The sequence below is a fragment of the Elephantulus edwardii genome, unplaced genomic scaffold (assembly GCF_000299155.1).
Source record: "Elephantulus edwardii isolate Elephantulus edwardi_28Jun2011 unplaced genomic scaffold, EleEdw1.0 scaffold00029, whole genome shotgun sequence".
Classification (NCBI taxonomy): Eukaryota; Metazoa; Chordata; class Mammalia; order Macroscelidea; family Macroscelididae; genus Elephantulus; species Elephantulus edwardii.
The window spans coordinates 9,144,243-9,165,520 of NW_006399779.1; the positions used below are offsets into that span (position 1 = coordinate 9,144,243).

A 21,278-nucleotide genomic window follows, 5' to 3' on the forward strand; every position below is an offset into this window, starting at 1 on the left:
ATAGCCATAAAACATGGGCATATTATAATGTATTTGTTTTACCAGGAAATATGGTCTAGCTACTGAAAAAGCAGGTCAATATATAGAATTTTATTGAGTTACAGTGCACTCAATGGCATGTAACAGTGACTGAAAAATAGGTAGCTGCTCTAAAGGTCCTGTGGACAGGAATAGAAAAAAGTAGGAAAATGTAAAAGTCAGTTTTTTCAGTAGGTGGACAAATAGAAAGGATTATAGGCTGTTTGTTATAGTAAATAGGGGAGAATAACAGTGGCTTTCCAATAAGAAGCAGATTATATTTGTCCGTTACCATTATTTTAAAATGAAAACTGGCAAAAAGGATATTGAGTGTTTTTTTAATTTACTATTAATATTCATGTCTTGTCATTAACTGTTCAGACTTCTAAAAACTGCTTAAAATACCATGAACTAGAAACAGTTTAAGTATTATTTGATTACACCTGATGTTATTTGCTTTTGAGTTGACTGCAACTCATACCAGCCCTATGAACAGATCAGAACTCTGCTCTGTCCTCATGGTCTCCAACATGCTCAGGTTGTGTCAACAGTAACTGGGTTGGTCCATCTCATTGATTATTAACCCCCTTCCTCAGATCTGACAGTGTTTCACCTCCTCATTTAAACATATTATTTCAGTCCTTCTGATATAAAAGGTATATGAGAAAGTAAAACATTTAAGACTATTTTCTTCCATCCTTTAAGCCTTTATATTGAATGTTCTAGAGGTGAAAGAACCATCCTTGACCACTAAGAAAAATCTATATATATAAATCTTTGGGTTTAAATTTGTTGATACCTTATAAAAATGAAGTGATATAATATTTGACATACCTTAATAGAAAGCCATAGTGAGTTCAAAATATTGTATAATCTTTTCATCTATTATAAAATCATGTAACTCACCAATAAATTTTGAACAGGCAGTTATTAAATATAATTAAATTGTAGGCATTCACACGGGAACAAAAGGAAGCATTCTCAGCAAGTGAACAAGAGACTAGTGAGACAGCTAAAGAAAATTTCTTTGGGGTGGGGGTGGATTTTAGTAGTTTCTTTTTAAGCTTTGACTTCTACAAGAACAATACAAGATACAGGAAGTATAATAATGCTTTTAAAAACAAAGACCAGTGATTCCCATCAGGAGCTGTTTCCTTTATCTCAAAATGTATTCTTCTACTACCTGAACTTTTCCTGAATTCTAGGTTTCTTGAACTTTGTATGAAAAACTTAGGCCCTGAAGATAGCAGTGGAACATCAATACAGTACAGTTATGGAGTTACTTAAATATTAAAGCCATTCTCTTTGTAATTATTCTTTTTCAGGCATGTAAAAATCTAAATGATTAATGCCACTTAACATTTGGATAGTTTTATTCTCTAAAATACTTTAAGCCTAATCTCATTTGATTTGATTTGAATATCCTTCTGAGAAGAAAAATACTTAGCCACCTAAAATTAGGAAACTAGTAAAATATTACAACTAAGAATCATAAACATTTATAACCAACTCTATATTTTTTTGTGGGGGGGTGTGGTTTTGGGGGGTTTTTTTTGTTAAAGAAAAATCTTATACTGGTTTACATACAAAGTTAATATACATTGTTTTTTCATACCAGATCTTTCCCATTTCCTTTACCCACCTGTCCCTCTACCAATTAAATTGTGTGACCCTGTGATTGCTTCCTTGCCCATCCTCACCTCTCTGCTCCTACCCTCCCCTGGATCCTTATACACATTTTCTTAGTTTTCTATTTCTACAATAATGGTCTTACACCGTGTATGTACTTATGGGACTGAGCATCTCATCCCAGTAGCAGTGGCAAAGTTTTAACAGGACAGCAAGTAATAAATGTTGGAGAGGATGTAGAGAGATAGAAAGGAACTCTTATGCACTCTTGGTGGGATTGTAAAATGGTACAACCATTCTGTAAGATAGTTTGGCATTTCCTCAGAAAATGGAACATAGAAATTCTATATGACCCAGCTGTTCCACTGATTGGAATATACCCTGAGAAAATGAGAACTGGGGCACAAATTGAGATTTGTCACCAGTGTTTAAAGTAGCTTATTCACCATAGCAAGAACATGCAAACAGCCTAAATGTTCAACCACAATCTAATAGATTGAGAAATTATGGTACATTCACAGGATGGAATACTACATAGATAGCACACAGAAGCAATGATTTTGAAAATTACTACCTAACAAGGATGTTCTCATGTTCCACAGAAAAATTGGTTGCAAAGAAGCATCAATTTCATGTTGCCTATTTATAGAAAAATGGGATAGATTTTAACGGTGAAAGTTTATACGAAGTGATATAAATTTTTCTGTCATCTGAAGTCCATTACTTTAAAATTTTGTGGTCCTTAGAAGCAAGGATGGTGAGGCTTCATCTCACATACTTTGGGCATTTTATCAGACGGGTCCAGTAATTTGACACGGACAACATGGTTGGAAAAGGAGAGAGGGTCAGAGAAAGAGAGGATGACACTCAGTGACATGGCAGCAGTGAGCTTAAGCAGTGGAGGTTGTGAAGTTGGCACAGGATCAGGCTGGGTTTCAATCTCTTGTATGTAGAGATGCTGAGTCAAGTTGAGCACCCAGCCGCAAAAAAATGTGAGTTTTTATAAGGTAAATAGACTTATAGGACTTGCAGGAACTATACTGAAGCTGTCTTCTCAGCATTTTACATCTTTATATTTAAAGTATCAAAACTAAATGTCTAATTGTGTATTTTACAGAAGATGACCTAAGAAATATTGGACCAGTAGATGCTCGGATATATCTTGAAGAAATGTCCTGGAATGAAGGTTGGAACTTTTCCCTCCCTGACTATAGGAAGTAAAGTAGTACAGATTTTTTAGTAAGAAAATGGAGCATTGACTACATAATTTTTTATTAGATTTGTTTTTGAATTATGCTCTGAGTAATAATGGTAAATAAAATGATAAGGGTGCCCCCCAATTGACAATAGAGAGGAATTATTACAATTTTTGTTTTTCTTTATATGTAATCTTAAATTGTTAGGTATACATAACATGAAAGCTTAATTTTCACCTTGAGTTTTTAATTATTTCTAAAAGAGCAAATAACAGTCTGTTACTCTGTATAATATGAAGTTGTTATCCTTTTCTCCCTCTTTTCTATTATTTGTTGTGGACTGTAGAGTTTGAGCCAACCCTCCAAGAGTGTTTTCAGCATTTAATTGCATGGGAGGAGATTGCCCAGTCTTCTCCCCGTCCCCACCTCTTTATAGCTGATGGCCTCAAATCGCATGCCTTCAGGATTCTTGCCACCAGAACCCTTTTCTGTTACTAGAACTTTAAATCTAATTTTATTTCCTACATTCTGTGGTAGTTTCTTACTCAAGCTGGGATATGAAAACATTATTGTTGTGTACTGTCAGGTTGGAACTACCTCATGGTTGACCCTCCAGCAAGTTTTCAGAGACATTAAATCACATACGAGGACATTGCTCACCATTCTTCCATGGAGCACCAGGTGGATTAGAACCGATCACTTTTGTATTGGTAGTGCACCTTCTTACCACTAAGCCAGGGGTTTATAATTATAGTGGATGTGGATAAGAAGAACATCCTTCCTGAAACCAAGTTTATGAAAATACTTTTTTAAATGGAAAGATCTTAATTTTTATTGTTTTTAAGGAATTAGATTGTAAGCCATATTAACGTAGATGAGGAGTCATGATTTTGCCTATGGCTGCAGTTCCAAAACCACTCCAGTGGTTTCAGTATTTCTTCTTTGAAGTCCTAGAGTAAAAAATTCTTAGTTGTAGTGAATAATTGGAAAATTTGATGGGTTTGTATATTTAAAAATTTTATATTAGTTTGGGATTTGTAGGGACATAAGTATTTGTTCATTCAATAAATAAGAGCTAATACCAATAAAAATGCCATTGTGTTGAAGGAAATAAAGAGCATGAAATTACTTAGAGTTGCAATAAATGTGTTGTACTTGGATCTATCAGCAAGCTTGATAATGAAGACGATTAAAAAAGCGTCCCAGTTATAACCAAGTTAATCATTAATAAACAGCTATAGTGTTATCAAGCATGGAAGTTGCGATTGGTGTTTTTCAGTGCTATTTACAGTGAGCTCTAGTGGCACGGTTCATAGTAAGTGCCACTGCTAACCTCAAGGCCATGTGAATGAATCCACAGCAGTTCAAAGAGAAGGATGGACATTACCAAAGATGGGTAAATCTCATTATGATTTACAGCCTCGGAAATCCAACGAAAGATTATGAGAACTGACTGGATGCTCATATAAATTAAAATTTAAATTAAAGTTTATGTGCTTATTTAAATTTTTGTTTTTATGATGAAAAGAATCTTTGTCCTTATAAGAGAAAATGCTGATATATGAAGCCATAATTTTTTCAGGAATATTTAAAATTGATCATGTAATGTTTTGAGGAAAATAATGCCCATGAAAAGAGCAGCATTAGCAGATGAAGTAATATAAAAAGTGTGATCAACTGGGCAAGTAAAAAACTATTGAGAAATTTTTTCAAGGTTAATTACAGAATAGCCCTGGAAAGGGAAGATCCAGAACAGAAATAACTGGTAAAACTACAGGAGAGATAAGACCAAATTGACATCTGCTTGATCAAAAGATGGTCTTTTATTTGCTTAAAAGTGAAAAATTATTGAGAAGAATTACTGAAAGACTAGAGTTACTCTTTACTGTTTATGTATGATACAGTTTGCTTAATTTGTTGGTTTGCATTCCGTGTATTTTAATTGATGGTCTCTGTTATGTCAATTTATAAAGGCATGACAGTAGAAAAAGAAGAAATTTTCAACAAGTCTTTAGTGAGCACTAACATTTTGAATCATCTGTGACAGACCTCCAGAAGTCAGCCATGGCACTCTCCTGCATCAGTCACTGAACACATACCTGTCCCATAACATTGCTTCTCAGTGTTCACTGAGGTGGTGAAAACCACACACAAAGGAGGGGAAGACTAAGATTTAAGAAAATCATGGTTAGAATAGGTACTTTAATAGCTAATTAATCACAGAACCATTCACATTTAAGTTATACACTCATTCATTTTTCTATTATCAATATATGGAAGATGGTTGAACAGCATTTTAAAATTGAAGATTAATTCCCCCCCCCCCGGTCGTGGAAGAGGCACTATAATGAAGAATTAACACAATTCCTCTTTTTAGCTGATAGAAGGAACCTATAAATATGGCTTATTTCACGGCTGATTTTTCCAAAGCTGAACTTGATTAGAGAACATCTATGAGGTAGTTGAATTGTTTCTTGTCTTTAGGAGGGGGTGCTGGTGGCATAGTTGGTTAAATTTTGAGCTACTGACCTACTAGTTGCTCTACAGGAAAAAGATGAGCAATTTCCTCCTGTTAAGATTTACAGCCTCACCTTAGAAACCCAATAGAAGGGTACCAGGAGTTAAAATCTTCATAACAGTAGAGTATTTGCGTTTGGATGTAATTTAAGTGTTAAATGAAGTTCTGAATTTAACTGAATGAACAGATTGGATTGTAGAAAATCATGAATACTCTGAGAACTGTGTATCTCTAATAAAAAATTAGGATTGCAGTAGATACTGTGATCAGTAAAATATCTTTCACAGTGATTTCTCACCAGTTCTGTGTGCCATCAACTGCACCTCACAGCAACCTTATGTACAGCACATCTGACCCTTGTCCTATCTTGTGCTATCTTCACCGTTTCCAGCATACTTGAGCTCATTGTTACACTTACTGTGCCAATCCTTCTTGCTGAGTCTTTCTTGCATTGGTCCTCCCATTTTTCCAAGCATGTCTTTGTCTAAGTCTGGCCCCTTCTAATATGTCCAGAGTATATGAGATGAATTTTCACCATCCTTGACTCTAAGGAATACCCTGGCTGCACTTTTCTCCAGCACAGACTTGTTCTTTTGGAAGTCTATAGGATATTCAGTACTGTTCTCTAACACAACTCCAAGGAACGGATTCTTCTGTCATCCTTGGTCATCACCCAGGTTTTATATGCATAGCAAGTAATTGAAAAGACTCTGGTTTGGATCAGGTTCACCTCAGTTTTAAAACTGACATTATGACTCTTTAGCACTTTAGGGAGGTCGTGGCCAGCATATTTTCCCAGTGCAATGCATCTTTTGATTTCTTGATTATTGATTGTGGCTCTAAGATGAAAGAGTTAACAATTGCAGACTTTTGTCCTATCTACTATGATGTTGATTCTTAGGTGGTGAGGATTTTTGTTTTATTAACAGTGAGATATAATCCATGTTGAAAACAGTAAGGAAATGTCCAGTCGATCCAGAAATCCTTTTATTCATAGGGCACAAGGATTTCAGATTCTCAAGAAAATGACAAACTCCGTGAAATTTCTTGTTTGCCTTTGGGGAATCATTCTCTTCAGTTAAAAGTATTATATCGCCTTTGGGGATCTCTTTGGCTGTGGTCCTTGTAGTTTATGAATCATGCCAAAAACAGGTATACACAGAAAAAAGATACTTTACAGTTATGTTTACATAATTGAGTCAGGGTCCTTAAGGAAAAGTGACACTATAGATTTTCTGTGCTAAATGTGTTACAACAACTGAGTTAATAAGATACTCTCCCAATGAAAGCACCATGCTGCTTCACTTTTGAGAAGGGTAGAGCTTTTTTCCCTTATTCCTTAACATGATGTTTTAGACATTGATAAATGTAAAATCTAAATTGTTGAGATGATAAAATGTTTATGATTTTTAAGAAAATAAGACTCTTCAAATAAATAGCCTGGGTCACTTTTGAGCATTCCCTCTCATCACATTTCTGTACTATTAATAGCTTCATTTCATTTCTATCATAAAGATTGCAGAGAATTTTCAGAAAGTACCTCATGCAAGATGTTTTCCTAGCTATCATTTCAATACATTTCATCTTTACTGAAGACATTATTTTCCAAAGACCATGATGACAAAATAGTTGTTGGCTTAAAACAGCAGAAATTAATTCTCTGACAGTTGTGGAGCCTAGAAGTCCAAATTCAGGCTGTCAGCAGGACCATGCTGTCTCTGAAGCCACCAGGGGAATCTTCTGTTCAGGTTCTCAGTAGCCCCAGCTAGCATCCCTTGGTTTGTTGGAAACATGAAACTCTAAACTATGCCCCAGTGTCACATGGTCTTCACTATGTGTCTGCCTCTGTCTTTAATCTTTCTTCCTCTCCTCCTCTTACAAGAACACAAGTTTATTGGATTAGGGCCACTCCACTCAAGTACTGAGATTGGCTCAGGATAGGTCAGGCAGGGTTCAGAGCTATTGTTCATAGGGTCATTGTGAGTCTTCCTCAACTCGACAACACATAACAATAACTCTGGTATGACCTCATAGTCACCTATTACAGCTGGAAGTAATCTAGAGCCAGTAAGGTCACAGTCCACAAGTATTGAGTATTAGAATTTGGAAATACCTTTTGGGGGACAAATGAATACAACACTAAGCTTCTGTGCATTCTCTAAAGTATTAATACAGTCATTATTTCTAAGCAGTTAAGTCACTTTTTATTTTTTTTTTAGATGATCACTCATTTTCGCTGAGATGCCGTTGCGGTGGAAAATACAGCATTTCTAAGGATGAAGCAGAAGAAGTTAGCCTGATTTCTTGTGACACATGTTCATTAATTGTGGAGCTTCTCCATTGTACCTGAAATCATTCCTTCCTGGAATCTTCTAACTGTATATTCAGACATGTTAAGGAGAGTCCTCTTAAAATATTAAAGAAGTTAAATTATTTTTATGTTGTCTCTGTTGTTTGCTAAGAAAACACAGGCCACATCATATGAATAGAAAGTAGTTGTTTGCATTTATTGGTAGTTTATACTTAGAAATTACCCTCCTTTCTAAAAAGGATTTGAATTCCCAGCTGAGAAATATACTGGTATTTTCTCCATTATACAAAAAAGAATTTCCCTTTTCCTTCTTTCATAATGAGTAAGAGAGTATCATCATGTATTCATTTATGGAAACATTTACATTTCTAGCTGTCCCTCCAACCTTTCCCTCAAACTCTAAAATTACAAGGATAAATATCTTTGTGACTACCATGAGTTTGGCTGCCAGTCTGGAGCTATTCTCAGGCTGGGAAGATGAGTGGAACAGCCAGGTTCTGCTAAGGTGTTTTCTGGTTTGGGTTTGAGACTAGGGTGTGGCTCTTGTTCACAATAGGGCATGAGCTGATAGTGGCTCTCCCCAGTAAAACAGGCTCGGAAGAGTATCGGAAGCCAAACTTTATACCAAACATAATGTGAAAACCCTTGTTAAGGAATTGAAGGAATTACAGGATTTCTCTTGTGGCAGATCCCAGAAAAGGAGCTGTTTGTTCCCTGCTGACAGGAGACATCTGGGGCCCTCCTACAGAGGGAATGTTACTTCCTGGGAAATACTTCCTGAGCTAGAGCATTAGGTTGACAATAGAGAAAATTTCACCTTCATTTACAAGGAATTTTTTTGTTATTTGCTTCCCCAGATTATCAATAAATACACAGAGAAACATGACTTGGGGTCTTCAGTCAAGAACTGCTGGCCCCCTGTTTTAATGCTCTCTGCTCTATCTCCCTCCTGGCTGTTTGTCTCATTAATAATTATAAAGTTCCATTATTTGGGACCCTTGGTCTGCAACAGAAGCAGGAATGACATCCACTTTCAAAATAAGCTTGCCTCCAGAAACTCTGTAAACTTGGAGAAAGATGAAAGTTTTGTGTTCAAGACTCATTCATAGGGTAGCCTTGGGTTGTCTATGACTTGATGGCACTTAACAACCATCATGAGTTAGTTCTCCCCAATGATGACTGGATGTGAGTATGAGTTCATTTCAAAGTTAATAAAGAAGGATAAGGGACAGCTGTAGACAGGGATGACTTCAGCAGCAGAAAGCTTGATCCCATTCTGGCCCTCTATGACTACATCGATAGAGTCTTTCCATTCGGCTGCTAAAGGAAAAGGTTATTTGAACCACTCAGTGCTCTGCAGGCGAAAGACCTGGCAATCTGTAATCCTAAACATTACAGCCTAGAAAACCCTATGTGGTAATACAACACCTAACAACGATGATAACATACTGAAGTGTGGAGGAAGCTCTTGCACATTGGCAGTCTTCATTTTAGAATGTAATTTAGAAAAAAAATACAGATAAGAAATTTGGGTGGAGTACCTTCCTTTTTTATTTCAGATTTAGATTAATGCATATTATTTATGAAGAGCACTAATCTGCTTATATATGAAAATGGGCTTTATACTGTATTAATTTTTTTACTACAGCTGATTAGAGATTTCAGAAGGTTTCCTTTCCATATTTCATATTCTGTGTACAATGTATGTTAAAATATTTAAAGAGCCCTAACAAATCCTTTAAGAGATCACTGAAACACATTAAGTTAGCCAAGCACATGACACAGAAGCTGCCTTTTGCTGTGAAACTTGGTGTTATCAGATTGGATTTCTAAGTTAAGACTAGTTAAGTACTCACACTTAGAATGTAATTAAAGAATATGGCATGGTCAAGAGATTATTTATGTTCAGTAAAACAAATTCCCCAAGTGAGATAGTCACCCAATTTTTTCCCTAAAAATTTTTTGTTTGGTTTCTATTATCTGTACATTCATATATTTTATAAAAACTGCAGAGTATGTGTTGCTTGTTTACATTTAACAACAGCCAAAATTGAATAACAGTTTATTGGTAAATACATGGTTACAATGAAAATAATTCACTTGAACAGAAGTTAATAAAAGAATAAATGCTTGCTAATCATCAGAAAATCTGTGGCCATTAGGATTGTCTCGCAGAAAGCCAAAATCACTCAAGGGCCATACCTGTAAAATAAAAATGTGAAGACACAGTGAAAGTGAGATTTGATCCTCTCATACGCCTTTCTTTTAAACTTACATCACTATTAAGCTTGTCTATGAATTCTGAAGTACATGTGTATTGTTTGGATATAGTGAGTACATGTGCATTTTGCATGCATGCTTGCTTTTTACTGCCCCATATTAGTCAGTTGTAAACTTTGAACCGTACAACTGAACGTAAATGGCTAGGATTTGTTGTGTAATGTCAAGACAGAACCACCTCATTGCCGACCCTCCAGTAGGCTTTCACAAGCAATAAATCACATGGTGGGAGGCTGCCCATCCGCCTCCCCTAGAGCAGCTGGCAGATTTGAATTGTGTGCTTTAGGGCAGGCAGTGCAGCTCCTTACCACTAAATCATTAGAACTCATGTTTAAGATTTAGGCACTTGCATAATCTTATTTTTTTTTATTAAATATTTTTTTATTGGGAAAAACATATTGGGGGTACAAGGAGGTGAGGGTTGGGGGCAGGAGTGTGAGGATGGGCCAGGATGCAGTTGCAGAGCTGCACAGGTTGGTCGGTGGGGGGAGCAGGTGAAGGAAATGATGAGGGTCCAGTGGGGACCAGATGCTACAGAGGAATGACAAGCATTTTCCAATAGTAATTAAACCAACTGTCTTATTGATTTGGGAATTGGATGCCGACTCTCTGGCTTCTTCATGCTGAACAGAGGCATAGATATAAAGGGGGCATAATCTTATTTAAATAGAAAGATCCTATAAATTGTCCAGTAGTCTGAAATAATCGTGTGGTTTTCTTGTACTAGTGACAAGAAGAGCTAATAAAAACCCCCGAACTTTTTAAAGATTCAAACATTTATTTTACACACAATTTCTTTATTCCCATCACCATGTTACTAGGTATCAAAGTATGAAGTTAATTTTAGACTGCTTCTCTGCCAATAAATAGTAATACATGCTCAGGCTAATGGTTACCCATGGTGGACAGTATTTGGTGGAGCTCCCTGATTAAAACAAGGTTAGATGTAGGAGTGGCATCCACTTCCGAAATAGCTTGCCTCTATGAACGTGGCGAAACGGAAGTTATACAAGAGTTCAGGTCTTTCGTTCATAGCATTACTATGAGTCATCCATGAGTCGACGACACTTGACAACATAGATTGAAGATTCAGTAAGCTATAACTAAAACAGTTTTAAAATATTCAAAGAAACAAAAAAATCCTCCCACTCTGGGGGCACAGTGCATTACATATTGGGCTGTGAACTGAAAGTTCTGTGGTTTACATCTTCTAAGGTGGTGCTCCACTAAAGAAAGATGAGCACTCTTCGCGCCTAAAGATTTGCAGCCTTGGAAAGCCACTGAAGATTGATGTGACTCAGGATGCACTTCATGGCAGTGGGATTGAGTTTGTTGATTTTACGGAGAGGGAGAAAATAATGTTTCCTACATATGCTCATAAAATGTAATCATTCCAATACATAAAGGCAGTGATTGTTCTTATTCCAAAGTTTATATTGAAAGAAACTGAAGTGGGGGGGGGGTTCCTACTCAGAAAAGAGTACATTTTAAAAGGAAAACAGTACCTTAAGGAAGATACGTCCTCTTATTAATCCATATGGAATAGGTCCATAGTATCTGGAATCTGTAGAATTCTGTAGATTATCACCTTCTAACCAAACATGACCCATTGGAACCTAGAATTAGACAAGAAAAGCAGCCTCTATTAATATGGGGGGAAATAGAATTTTGCGTATTAGAAGTTAAAAGCATACCTTTTTTTTGTGTATGTGTGGGAAATACATTAAAGTGTCCTTTTAAAAACATGTAAAATCTGTGGTTTACACTTTTGTTTTTGTTTCTTGTACAACTAATTGCAGGTTTTTAAAAGGCCTATTTTCCCCCCACATAGTTCCTAAACAATCTGTTATACCAACCCCAAACTGAAGTCATAAGAGATCAAAATAGTGTGACAGGATCATTAATTTAATAGACTTCAAAAGAGGTCATTAAGATGCTGACTGAAAATGTGCCCTCCTATCTCAATAACAGAAGCAGGGCAGCTACTCACTCTGCCACATCCTGGGGCCAGTACCCAGGCCAGACTTATTAGAATGCTCATGATGAACTAAATGGTAATTGATTGTGACATCAATTACAAATAATCTCATCATTTTATAGGAGTGAGCTTGTCAGAATTCCAATTAAGATCCCTGTTCTGCTTTTGTTACAGGCCATATCTTCAATGCATTATACTTCAATAATGACCATCAAGAACTAGAAAGATTTATTAAACTATCATCAGTTATATAATTAATGATGGTGACCTTATGTTGAGTGAAAAGACCCTGCTTCTTTTATGTGTATTAACTGGTTATGAGTTTTAAGATTTTGCTCAATCAGAATGATAAACATTTACCACAGAACACATTTCTTAAAAATGCCTTCACAGGGAGAATCATTTCTGGATAGTACATTTTCAATTTAGTGATGGAAAAGGCAACACCAGATATTTGTGAAGCCAACACAACTTAACCAAGGTAAATAAAGACACTTGTAAGTTGAAGAGAAAAAGGAACAATTTTGCTAAATACAGTAATACATGCAGATTTTCAACAACAAAAAAGCTAATGGATTCATACATACGTGTCTAGAAAAGCCTATCAAATAAGTAGACATTCATATATAGGTAACAACATCCATGTAACTACATTTGTCAACACTTAACAAACTACAGAGACTTCTTAGACATATCCAAACAGTTCATGAGATTTGTTTACAGGGTTAAAAGAGTTGGAATCACAATCTTGGTGACTGTGTGACAATGTGGTCTCTAGTGGCCTAATGATAAGAAGCTGTAGTGCAATCCTACACCTAACCCCATTAAGGTCTTCCTCTCCTGTGCTGACCCTCTATCTTTCCAAGCATGCTGTCCTTCAAGGACTGGTCCCTCCTGGCCACAAGCCCAAAGCATGTGAGACAAAGTTTTAAATCATTGCCTCCAAGAAGCACTGTGGTTTCACCCTCTTCAGGACAGACCAGTTAATTCTCTTGGCAGTTCGTGGTATGTTCAAGACTCTTCTCCAGCACCACAATTCAAAAGCATCAATTATGTCAATCAGTCACTGGCTCTTCAGTGACAGAACAAGTAACCATGGCCTTGATCAGGCATGCCTAGTCTCTTTGCTTTTAGCACTTTGGCAGAGGTCCCTGACAGCATTTTTCCAACGAGACTATGGTCTTTTGATTTTTCTCACTGCTGGTACGAACAGTGCTGACTGGATCTGAGGTGTTAACAATCAAAATCTGTTCTACATCCATCAGGGTGCTGCCAATTGGCCCAGTGAGAGAATCTGTTTTCTTGATGTTGCTCTTCAATCTAAATTAATGACTGCAAACACTCCAACTCTTCCTCAGTTTCAGAAAGCAAGGTTATGCCATCTACATAACATATATTGTTAATAAGCCTTCCTCCAATCGTAATGTCACATTCTTCTTCATAAAGTCCAGCCTCCTGAATGATCTTTTCAGCAAATAGATCAAAAAGACAGAGAAGAAAAAAAGCTACATGCCTGGCACACACTGCTTTCTTAAGTTTGAACCATGCAGTGTTCCCTTCCTATGTTCAGACTACTGCTTCATGGTCGAGGTACAGACTTTGCACAAGCACAATAAAAATCAAATGTTCTGGGATTCCCACTCTTTCCAATGTTAGTCACAATTTGCAGTAATCTATGGTCAAATGCCTTTGCATAGTCAATAAAACACAAACAGCTGTTCCTCTGATTTTCTTTGCTTTCAGTCAAGATCCATCTGACATCAGCAATGATATGCCTAGGGCCACAAGCTCTTCTTCCAAACCCTACTGGGATTTCTGCCAGTTTTCTGCTGATGTTCTAGTAATTTTTGGATAATCTTGAGCAAGATTATGTTTGCATATGAGATTAATGATATTGCTGGATAATTTCCATACCCTGTTGTATCACAACTCTTGGGAAAGGGAATAAATTGGATTTCTAATTGACACAACCTTGTGAGCAAATCCAGGATTATCTGTTGAAATATGTCAATCTGTACCACAACAAGATAAAGGTAAACAATCGAATTGAAAAATGGGCACAGGATATGAACAGACACGTCACCATAGAAGACATTCAGATAGCCAACAAGCACACGAAGAAATGTTCAAAATCTTCTCACCTCAGTAAGAGTAGCAAAATTTTAACAGAACAGCAAGCAACAAATGCTGGCGAGGTTGTGGAGAAACTTGAACCCTTATTCACTGTTGGTGGAAGTGTAAAATGGTGCAACTACTGTGGAAGGCAGTATGGCACTTTCTGAAAAAGTTACCAGATACTCTGCTGGAGAAGGAGGGGCAATCTCCTCCTGAACCAGTCAGATCTGATTTGACGGTACACACACAAAAATAAGATAAAATAAAAATAATAAATTTTAAAAGTTACAAATAGAAATAACATTTGACCCAGCAATTCCACTACTAGGTTATACCCCAAAGAGACCATAACTGCCACCCAAGCAGATATATGCACACCTATGTTTACTGCGACTTTGTTCATGACAGCAAGGAGTTGGAAACAACCTAAGTGCCCATCAACAAATAAATGAATAGAGAAGTTGTGGTATGTTCACAAAATGGACTACTATGCTGCATTGAAAAACAAAGAATTCATGCAATATTATTCAAAATGGGTGACCCTGGAGGACATTATGCTGAGTGAAATATCTCAGTCACAAAGGGACAAATACTGCATAGTCCCACTGTTGTAAAACAGGACTGATATCAGGGTTGGGGGGAAGACTGAGAAAGATGGGATAAATAATGTATACTGCACTGAAACAGATGAGGGAGAACACTGTTTAAAAGGTATATATGCCAAAGGGGCCCTTTAGAGTAGTGAGAGAAGATCTTCACCCTGAAACCCACAGCGTCCCTTTTCAGCAGGAAGTAGCTAAGAGAATACGCCGTGCCCTTTTCCTTATGACTCAGGGTGAAGTCTCTCTCAGGGAGGAGTGATAGGGAATGGCAAAGGATACACTGACAAAGAAGATTGATCAGAACTGGCTTTGACAAGCACTGTGGCATTTGGACGGGAACAAGCTGGGAGGAGGGTGGAGAGGGTGGTGCAACAATGAATGGGTGGAGGCCCAAAATCTCTGTAAATGTTTGTGAAAATTAACAAAATATAATTATAGAAAAAAAAATAAAAAAAATATTTAAAAAAAAAAAAAGGTATATATGATTAGGTATTATTGTCATGACAGGAGTCCAGAACGAAGGCTGCAGAGTGAAATGAACCTGAGGGGAAGGATTATAAAACAATGGGGGAACTTTTCTTTTACTTTTCAAAGAGAAGAGTATACTGGGGAGAGGAGGCAGGGAGAAAAGTGCAACAATGAATGAATGGAAATCCAAAGTCTCTGTAAATTTTCATTAAAATCAATAAAAAAAATATGTCCATCCGGTATTCCACCATTTCCTGGACACTTCTTTTTTGCCACTTCCTTCAGAGCAGCTTGAACTTCATCCTTTATTTTCACAGGTTCTTTCTTGATCATATACTATTTCTGAAATGGTTCTGTGTCAGACAATTCTTAATGTTAGCTATAATTTATTATGACCCACATGGCTAAATGCTTTTCAATAGCGAGTAAAACACAAGTAAATATCTTGGTGGTATTCTCTGTTTTCAACCAAGATCTGACATCAGCAATTATATGTACCCCTCATTCTATAACATCTTGTGAATCTAGCTTGAATTTTTGGAAATTCTTTCTTTATGCACTCTACTTTTTTTCAAATCTTCAGTATGTTTTACTTGCATAGAGTATTAATGACAGTGTTCTATAATTTCTGTGTTCTGTTGGATCATCTCCCTTTTAAAAATGGAACAGATAAGGATCTCTTCCAGATAGTTGTGCAGGTAGCTTTCTTCCAAATTTCTTGGCACAGACTTGTAAACAAATTCAGGGCTGCATCTTATTTGTTGAAACACTTCAATTGCTATTACATCAATTCTTGGAGCCCAATTTTTTGTCAATGTTTTCTATCAATTATGTGCTGCCGAGTTGACTATGAATTGTAGTGATGCTATGGAAAATAGCTCTGAACTCTGCTCTGTCCTGAGCCAATGTCACTGTCTCTGACACTCCTATTCTCATTATCCCAGTTACTGTGTCAATCCACTGCATCTGGGTCTTCCTGTCTTGCATTGTCCCTCCATGCCTGCAAGCATGATATACTTCTCCAAGGACTGGTCTCTCCTAGCAACATTCCCAAGATATGTGAGATGGAACATCAAAATCTTTGCCTCCAAGGAACAGCTTGGTTTTACCCTAAGACAGACCTGTTTGTTCGTTTAGCAGTCCACAATATGTTTAATACTCTTCTCCTGCACCACAACTTAAAACACATTGGTTCTTCTGTCATTTTTGGCCACTGTCCAGCTCTCTGATATATACCAAGTAATTGCAAAGACCATGGCTTGGATCAGATGCACTTAGTCTCAACTGACATCATTGCTCTTCAGCAGTCTAGAGATGTCTCTGACAGTAGAGCCAAGCAAAGTCAAATTGTTAACAACCTCAATCTCTTCTCCATCTATAATGGTGCAACTGATTGGCCTAGTGGTGAGAATCTTTGTCTTCTTGATGTTCAATCCATATTGAAGACTACAGTCCTTAACTCTCTGCAACAAATGCTTCAGGTCCTCATCCATTTCAGCAAGCAAGGTTATGTCATCTCCATAATGCAGGATGTTAATGAGGGTTCCTCCAGTCTTGCTGCTACATTCCTCATCATAAAGTCCAGCCTTATGAATTATCTGTTCCACATACAAATTGAAAAGGTAAGGAGATTTGATGCATCCCTGACACATTCCCCTCCTGATTTTGAACTATGCAATGAGTGTTTCCTTGCCTTGTTCTTATGACTGCCTCCTGGTCCAAGAACAGGTTTCACATGAGAAAAATCAGGTTTCTGGGATTCTCATTCTTTGCAAAGTTAACCATAATTTGTTATGACTCACAGTCAAATGCTTTTGCATAGTCAATGAAACAGAGACATTCCTCTGGTACTTTGCTTTTTGCCAAGATCCATCTTAAAGTGGGTGATGATGTCCCCAGTGCTACAGCCTCTTCTTAATCCAGGTTCTTTTTCAGGTAATTCTCTGTTAATATACTGTTCCAGTTGTTTCTGGATGATTTCCAGCAGGACCTTGCTTGTGTGTGATATTAGTGATACTGTTTCACACCCTGTCGGAATATCTTTTTTTTTTTTTTTTTGGAATGGGAATAAATATAGATCTCTTCCAATCTGTTGGCCAGGTGGTTGTCCTCCAGATTTCTTGGCACAGCCTGGTGAGCACACCCAGGGCTGCATCTCTTTTTTTGAAATATGTCAATTGGTATTCCATCAATTCCTGGGGCTTTGTTTCTTTGCCAAATCCTTCAGAGCAGCTTGAATTTCCCCAATCACCACTGTCTTTTGAACGAAAATTGTTTCTTAAAATTCTGTATCAGCCAATTTTTGGTACAGCAACTCTTTATTCTTTCTATCTTCTTCTGATGTTTCATAAAAAGAAGGGGAAGTGCAGTGATTCGGGATCTATCAATTACACTAAAAAAAAAATTCACGTTCACAATAAAAATCAAGACCTGTGATTCAAATCCACCAGGTGCTCTGAGGGAGAAAGATGGTCAGTCTCCTCCAGGGGCGATTAACTGTCTCTGAAAACCCACTGGAGGGTCAGTTATGAGTTTATTCTGACCGAACAGTACATAACAACAACCACTTTCAAATTTTATTACTGTTATAAAGGAAAAACTGTGTACCTCATTTTACTTTTAAATTCAGTTTACAGAAGTATAGAAGAATGGGAATCCCAGAACACTTAATTATTCTCATGCAAAACTTATAACTAGACAAAAAGGCTGTTGTCCGAATTGAACAAGGGAACACTGCAGAGCTGAAAATTAAGAAAGTAGTGTGTCAGGGTTCTATCCTTTCTCTATACCTATTCAATTTGTATGCTGAGCAAATAATTCAAGAAGCTAGACTCTATGAGGAAGAATATGGCATCAGGATAACTTGTGTTATGCAGATGACACAACCTTGCTTGCTGAAAGTCAGGACGACTTGAGGCACTTGCTGCAGAAGATCAAGGATTGTAGTCTTCATTGTGGATTGCATCTCAACATCAAGAAAACAAAGTTCCTCACCAAAGAACTAATACTCAACATTATGGTACAGGGAGAAAGGACTAAAGCTGTCAACAAGGTAGTCATTCTTGGATAAATAATCAATACCCTTGAGAGCTGTAGTCAGGAAGTCAGAACACATACTGCATTGAGCAAGTCTGCAGTCAAAGACCTCTCCAGAGAGCAGAAGAACAACGATGTCAGTTTGAAGGCCAAAGTACATGTAATTTAGGCCGTGTTCTTCCCAATCACCGGCTATCCATCAGACAGCTGGACAATGAAGAAGGATGACAGAATTATTGATGCCTTTGAGTTGTGGTGATGGATAAGAGTATTGAATATGCCATGGACTTCCAAGAGAACAAACAGATATGTCTTGGAGATGGTACACCTGAGTGCTCTTTGGAGGCAAAGATGGCAATGCTTCACCTTTAATACTTTGGACATGTTTGGATCCATGAGCAACTCCAGGAGAAAGACAATCTCTTCCCATAAGATTTCAGCCTCAGTAAACTACTGGTGGTGGGTCAGCTATGAGTCAGTTCCAACAAATTGGAAATAAGTTCATTTTTTGATTGGCCTTTTATTTTAACCACAACACAATGAAGTATGTTTATCTTCATTATTCAAATGATGAAATACACCCATAAAGAGGTAAAGATAACACAGATACATCTAGTACTACAAAGTCAAGATTTGAAAGCCGTCAATCTGTTTAAAGAATTAAAGCTCATAACACTGCACTATATCACACTATGCAGCTCACACACATTTATTTGCTTTGGAGAAAAGAAGACATTTTATGCATCATAAGACACTAATGCTTTGCTAGGGATGATGGATCCAGGACTTAAATTATATAAACCTATACCCTGGAAAGCAGGGATACCAGAAGAATGCATATCTGTACTTCACTGACTATGCAAAGGCATTGGACTGTGTGGATCATAACAAACTGTGAGTGACTGTGAGAAGAATGGGAATCCCAGAACATTTAATCGTGCTAATGAGAAACCTATACTTGGACCAACAGGCAGTCGTCAGAACACAGTAAGGAAACACTGCATGCTTCAAAATAGGGAAGGGTGTATGCCAAGGATGTGTCCTGTCTCCATACCTTTTCAACCTGTATGCAGAACAGATTATCCAGGAGGCTGGGTTCTATGACGAGAAATGTGGGGTCAAGATTGGTGGAAGATCTATCAGATGACACAACCCTGCTTGCTGAAACTGAGGAGAGAACCTGAAGCGCTTGCTGCAGAGGGTCAAGGACTGCAGCCTCCCATATGGATTGAGGCTCAATGCCAAGAAGACAAAGATTCTCACCACTGGGAGAATTGGCAGCATCAGGCTGGATGGTGAAGAGATTGAGATTGTTCACAGCTTTAGTTTGCTTGGCTCCACAGTCAACACTCTTGCCACCAGTAGCCAGGAATTTAAAAGACGTATTGCCATGGGAAAGTCTGCTGTTAGGGACTTCTCCAAAGTACTGAAGAGACTAAGGTGTGTCTGATACAGGCCATGGTATTTGCAATCACTTGTTAGGCATTACAGAGTTGGTCAATGACTAAGGAGGATAGAAGAATTGATGCCTTTGAGCTACGGTGCTGGAGAAGAGTATTGAGGGTACCATGGACTGCTCGGAAAACAAACAGATTCATCCTGGAAAGGGTTAAACTGGGCGGCTCCTTGGAGGCAAGGATTCTGAGGCTCCGTCTAACATACTTTGGACATGTTGTAAGGAAGGACCGGTCCTTGGAGAGGGACATCGTGCTTGGTAGGGTGTAGGGACAGTGTAGGAGAGGAAGGCCTTCTGTGAGGTGGATTGATTCAGTGATTGTGCTAATCTGGATGGGTGTATCGGAGATGGTGCAATTGGCACAAGACAGAGCAGAGTTTAGGGCTGTTGTACATAGGGTCTCTGTGAGTTGCAAGTGACTCGATGGCATATAACAACAAAAACAACATATCTGGATCAAGAGGCAGTCGTCAGAACAGAGCAAGGAGACACTACCTGATTCAAAATCAAGAAGGGGGGTCCATCAGGAATGTATTTTTTCTCCATACCTTTCCAATTTGTGTGCAGAACAGATCATCTGAGACGCTGGGCTGTATGAGGAGGAATGTGGCAACAGGATTGTGGAAGAGTCATCAACAACGTGCATTATGCAGATGACACAACCCTACTCGCTGAAACTGAGGACATGAAGTGCTTGCTTCAGAAGGTGAAGGACTGCGGCCTTCAATATGGATTCAAGCTCAACACCATGAAAACAAAGATTCTCACCACTGGGCCAATTGGCAGCATCAGTATGGATGGTAAAGAGACTGAGATAGTTAATAGTTTTAGTTTGCTTGGCTCCACAGTCAACACTCTTTGTACCAGCAGCCAGGAAATCAAGAGACAACTTGAATTGGGAAAGTTAGCTGTGAGGGACCTCTCAAGAGTACTGAAGAGCAACGACGTCAAACTGGAGACTAAGGTGCGCCTGATTTGGACCACAATCTTCACAACTGTGTGTTATGCATTGGAGAGCTAGACAGTGACTAAGGATGACAGAAAGATAATTGATGACTTTGAGCTGTGGTGCTGGAGAAGAATGTTGAATACAGCATGGACTGCTAAGAGAACAAACAGGTTTGTCCTTGGAGGCAAGAATTCTGAATCTTTTTCTGACATAATTTGGGCATGTTGCAAGGAAGGACCAGTCCTTGGAGAGGGAAACCATTTTTGGGAAAGTGGAAGGACAGAACAGAAGAGAAAGACCCTTGATGAGATGGATCAATTCAGTGATCTGGGCCGTGGGAATAAATGTATTGGAGATAAACAGGATAAAGCAGGATTTAGAGCAAGATTCTACTGAAGATTATCCAAAAACGACTGGAACAGCACATCAGCAGAGAACTGGAGGAAGTCCAGGCTGAGTTTAGAAGGGGTCGTGGTACTAGGATATTGCTGCTGATGTTAGATGGATCTTAGCTGAAAGCAGGGAAAACCAGAAGAATGTCTACCTGTGTTTCATTGACTATGCAAAGGCGTTTGTGCGGATCATAACAAACTGTGGCTGACTCTGAGAAGAATGGGAATCCAAGAACATTTAATCATGCTAATGTGAAACCTATACTTGGACCAGGAGGCAGTCGTCAGAACAGAGCAGGGTAACACCGCATGGTTCAAAATTGGGAAGGG

At 38.0% G+C, this 21,278-nt stretch overlaps 2 protein-coding genes across 2 annotated transcripts in view; one reads left to right on the forward strand and one right to left on the reverse strand.

Annotated features, from left to right (window-relative positions):
- DNAJC24 (DnaJ (Hsp40) homolog, subfamily C, member 24) overlaps positions 1 to 7,711 on the forward strand; it is a 51,355-nt gene extending 43,644 nt beyond the window's left edge. The window contains exons 3-4 of the mRNA XM_006883782.1: positions 2,765 to 2,833; positions 7,581 to 7,711. Of these exons, the coding sequence (XP_006883844.1) occupies positions 2,765 to 2,833; positions 7,581 to 7,711 (200 nt within the window). The remainder of the gene's footprint in view (positions 1 to 2,764; positions 2,834 to 7,580) is intronic.
- A 2,020-nt stretch (positions 7,712 to 9,731) lies between these two features.
- The window catches only part of IMMP1L (IMP1 inner mitochondrial membrane peptidase-like (S. cerevisiae)), a 55,808-nt gene continuing 44,261 nt past the window's right edge, over positions 9,732 to 21,278 (reverse strand). Inside the window, exons 4-5 of the mRNA XM_006883724.1 lie at positions 11,458 to 11,568; positions 9,732 to 9,874 (exon numbers count right to left, since the gene is read on the reverse strand). Coding sequence (XP_006883786.1) covers positions 9,806 to 9,874; positions 11,458 to 11,568 — 180 coding nt within the window. The 3' untranslated portion in view covers positions 9,732 to 9,805. The remainder of the gene's footprint in view (positions 9,875 to 11,457; positions 11,569 to 21,278) is intronic.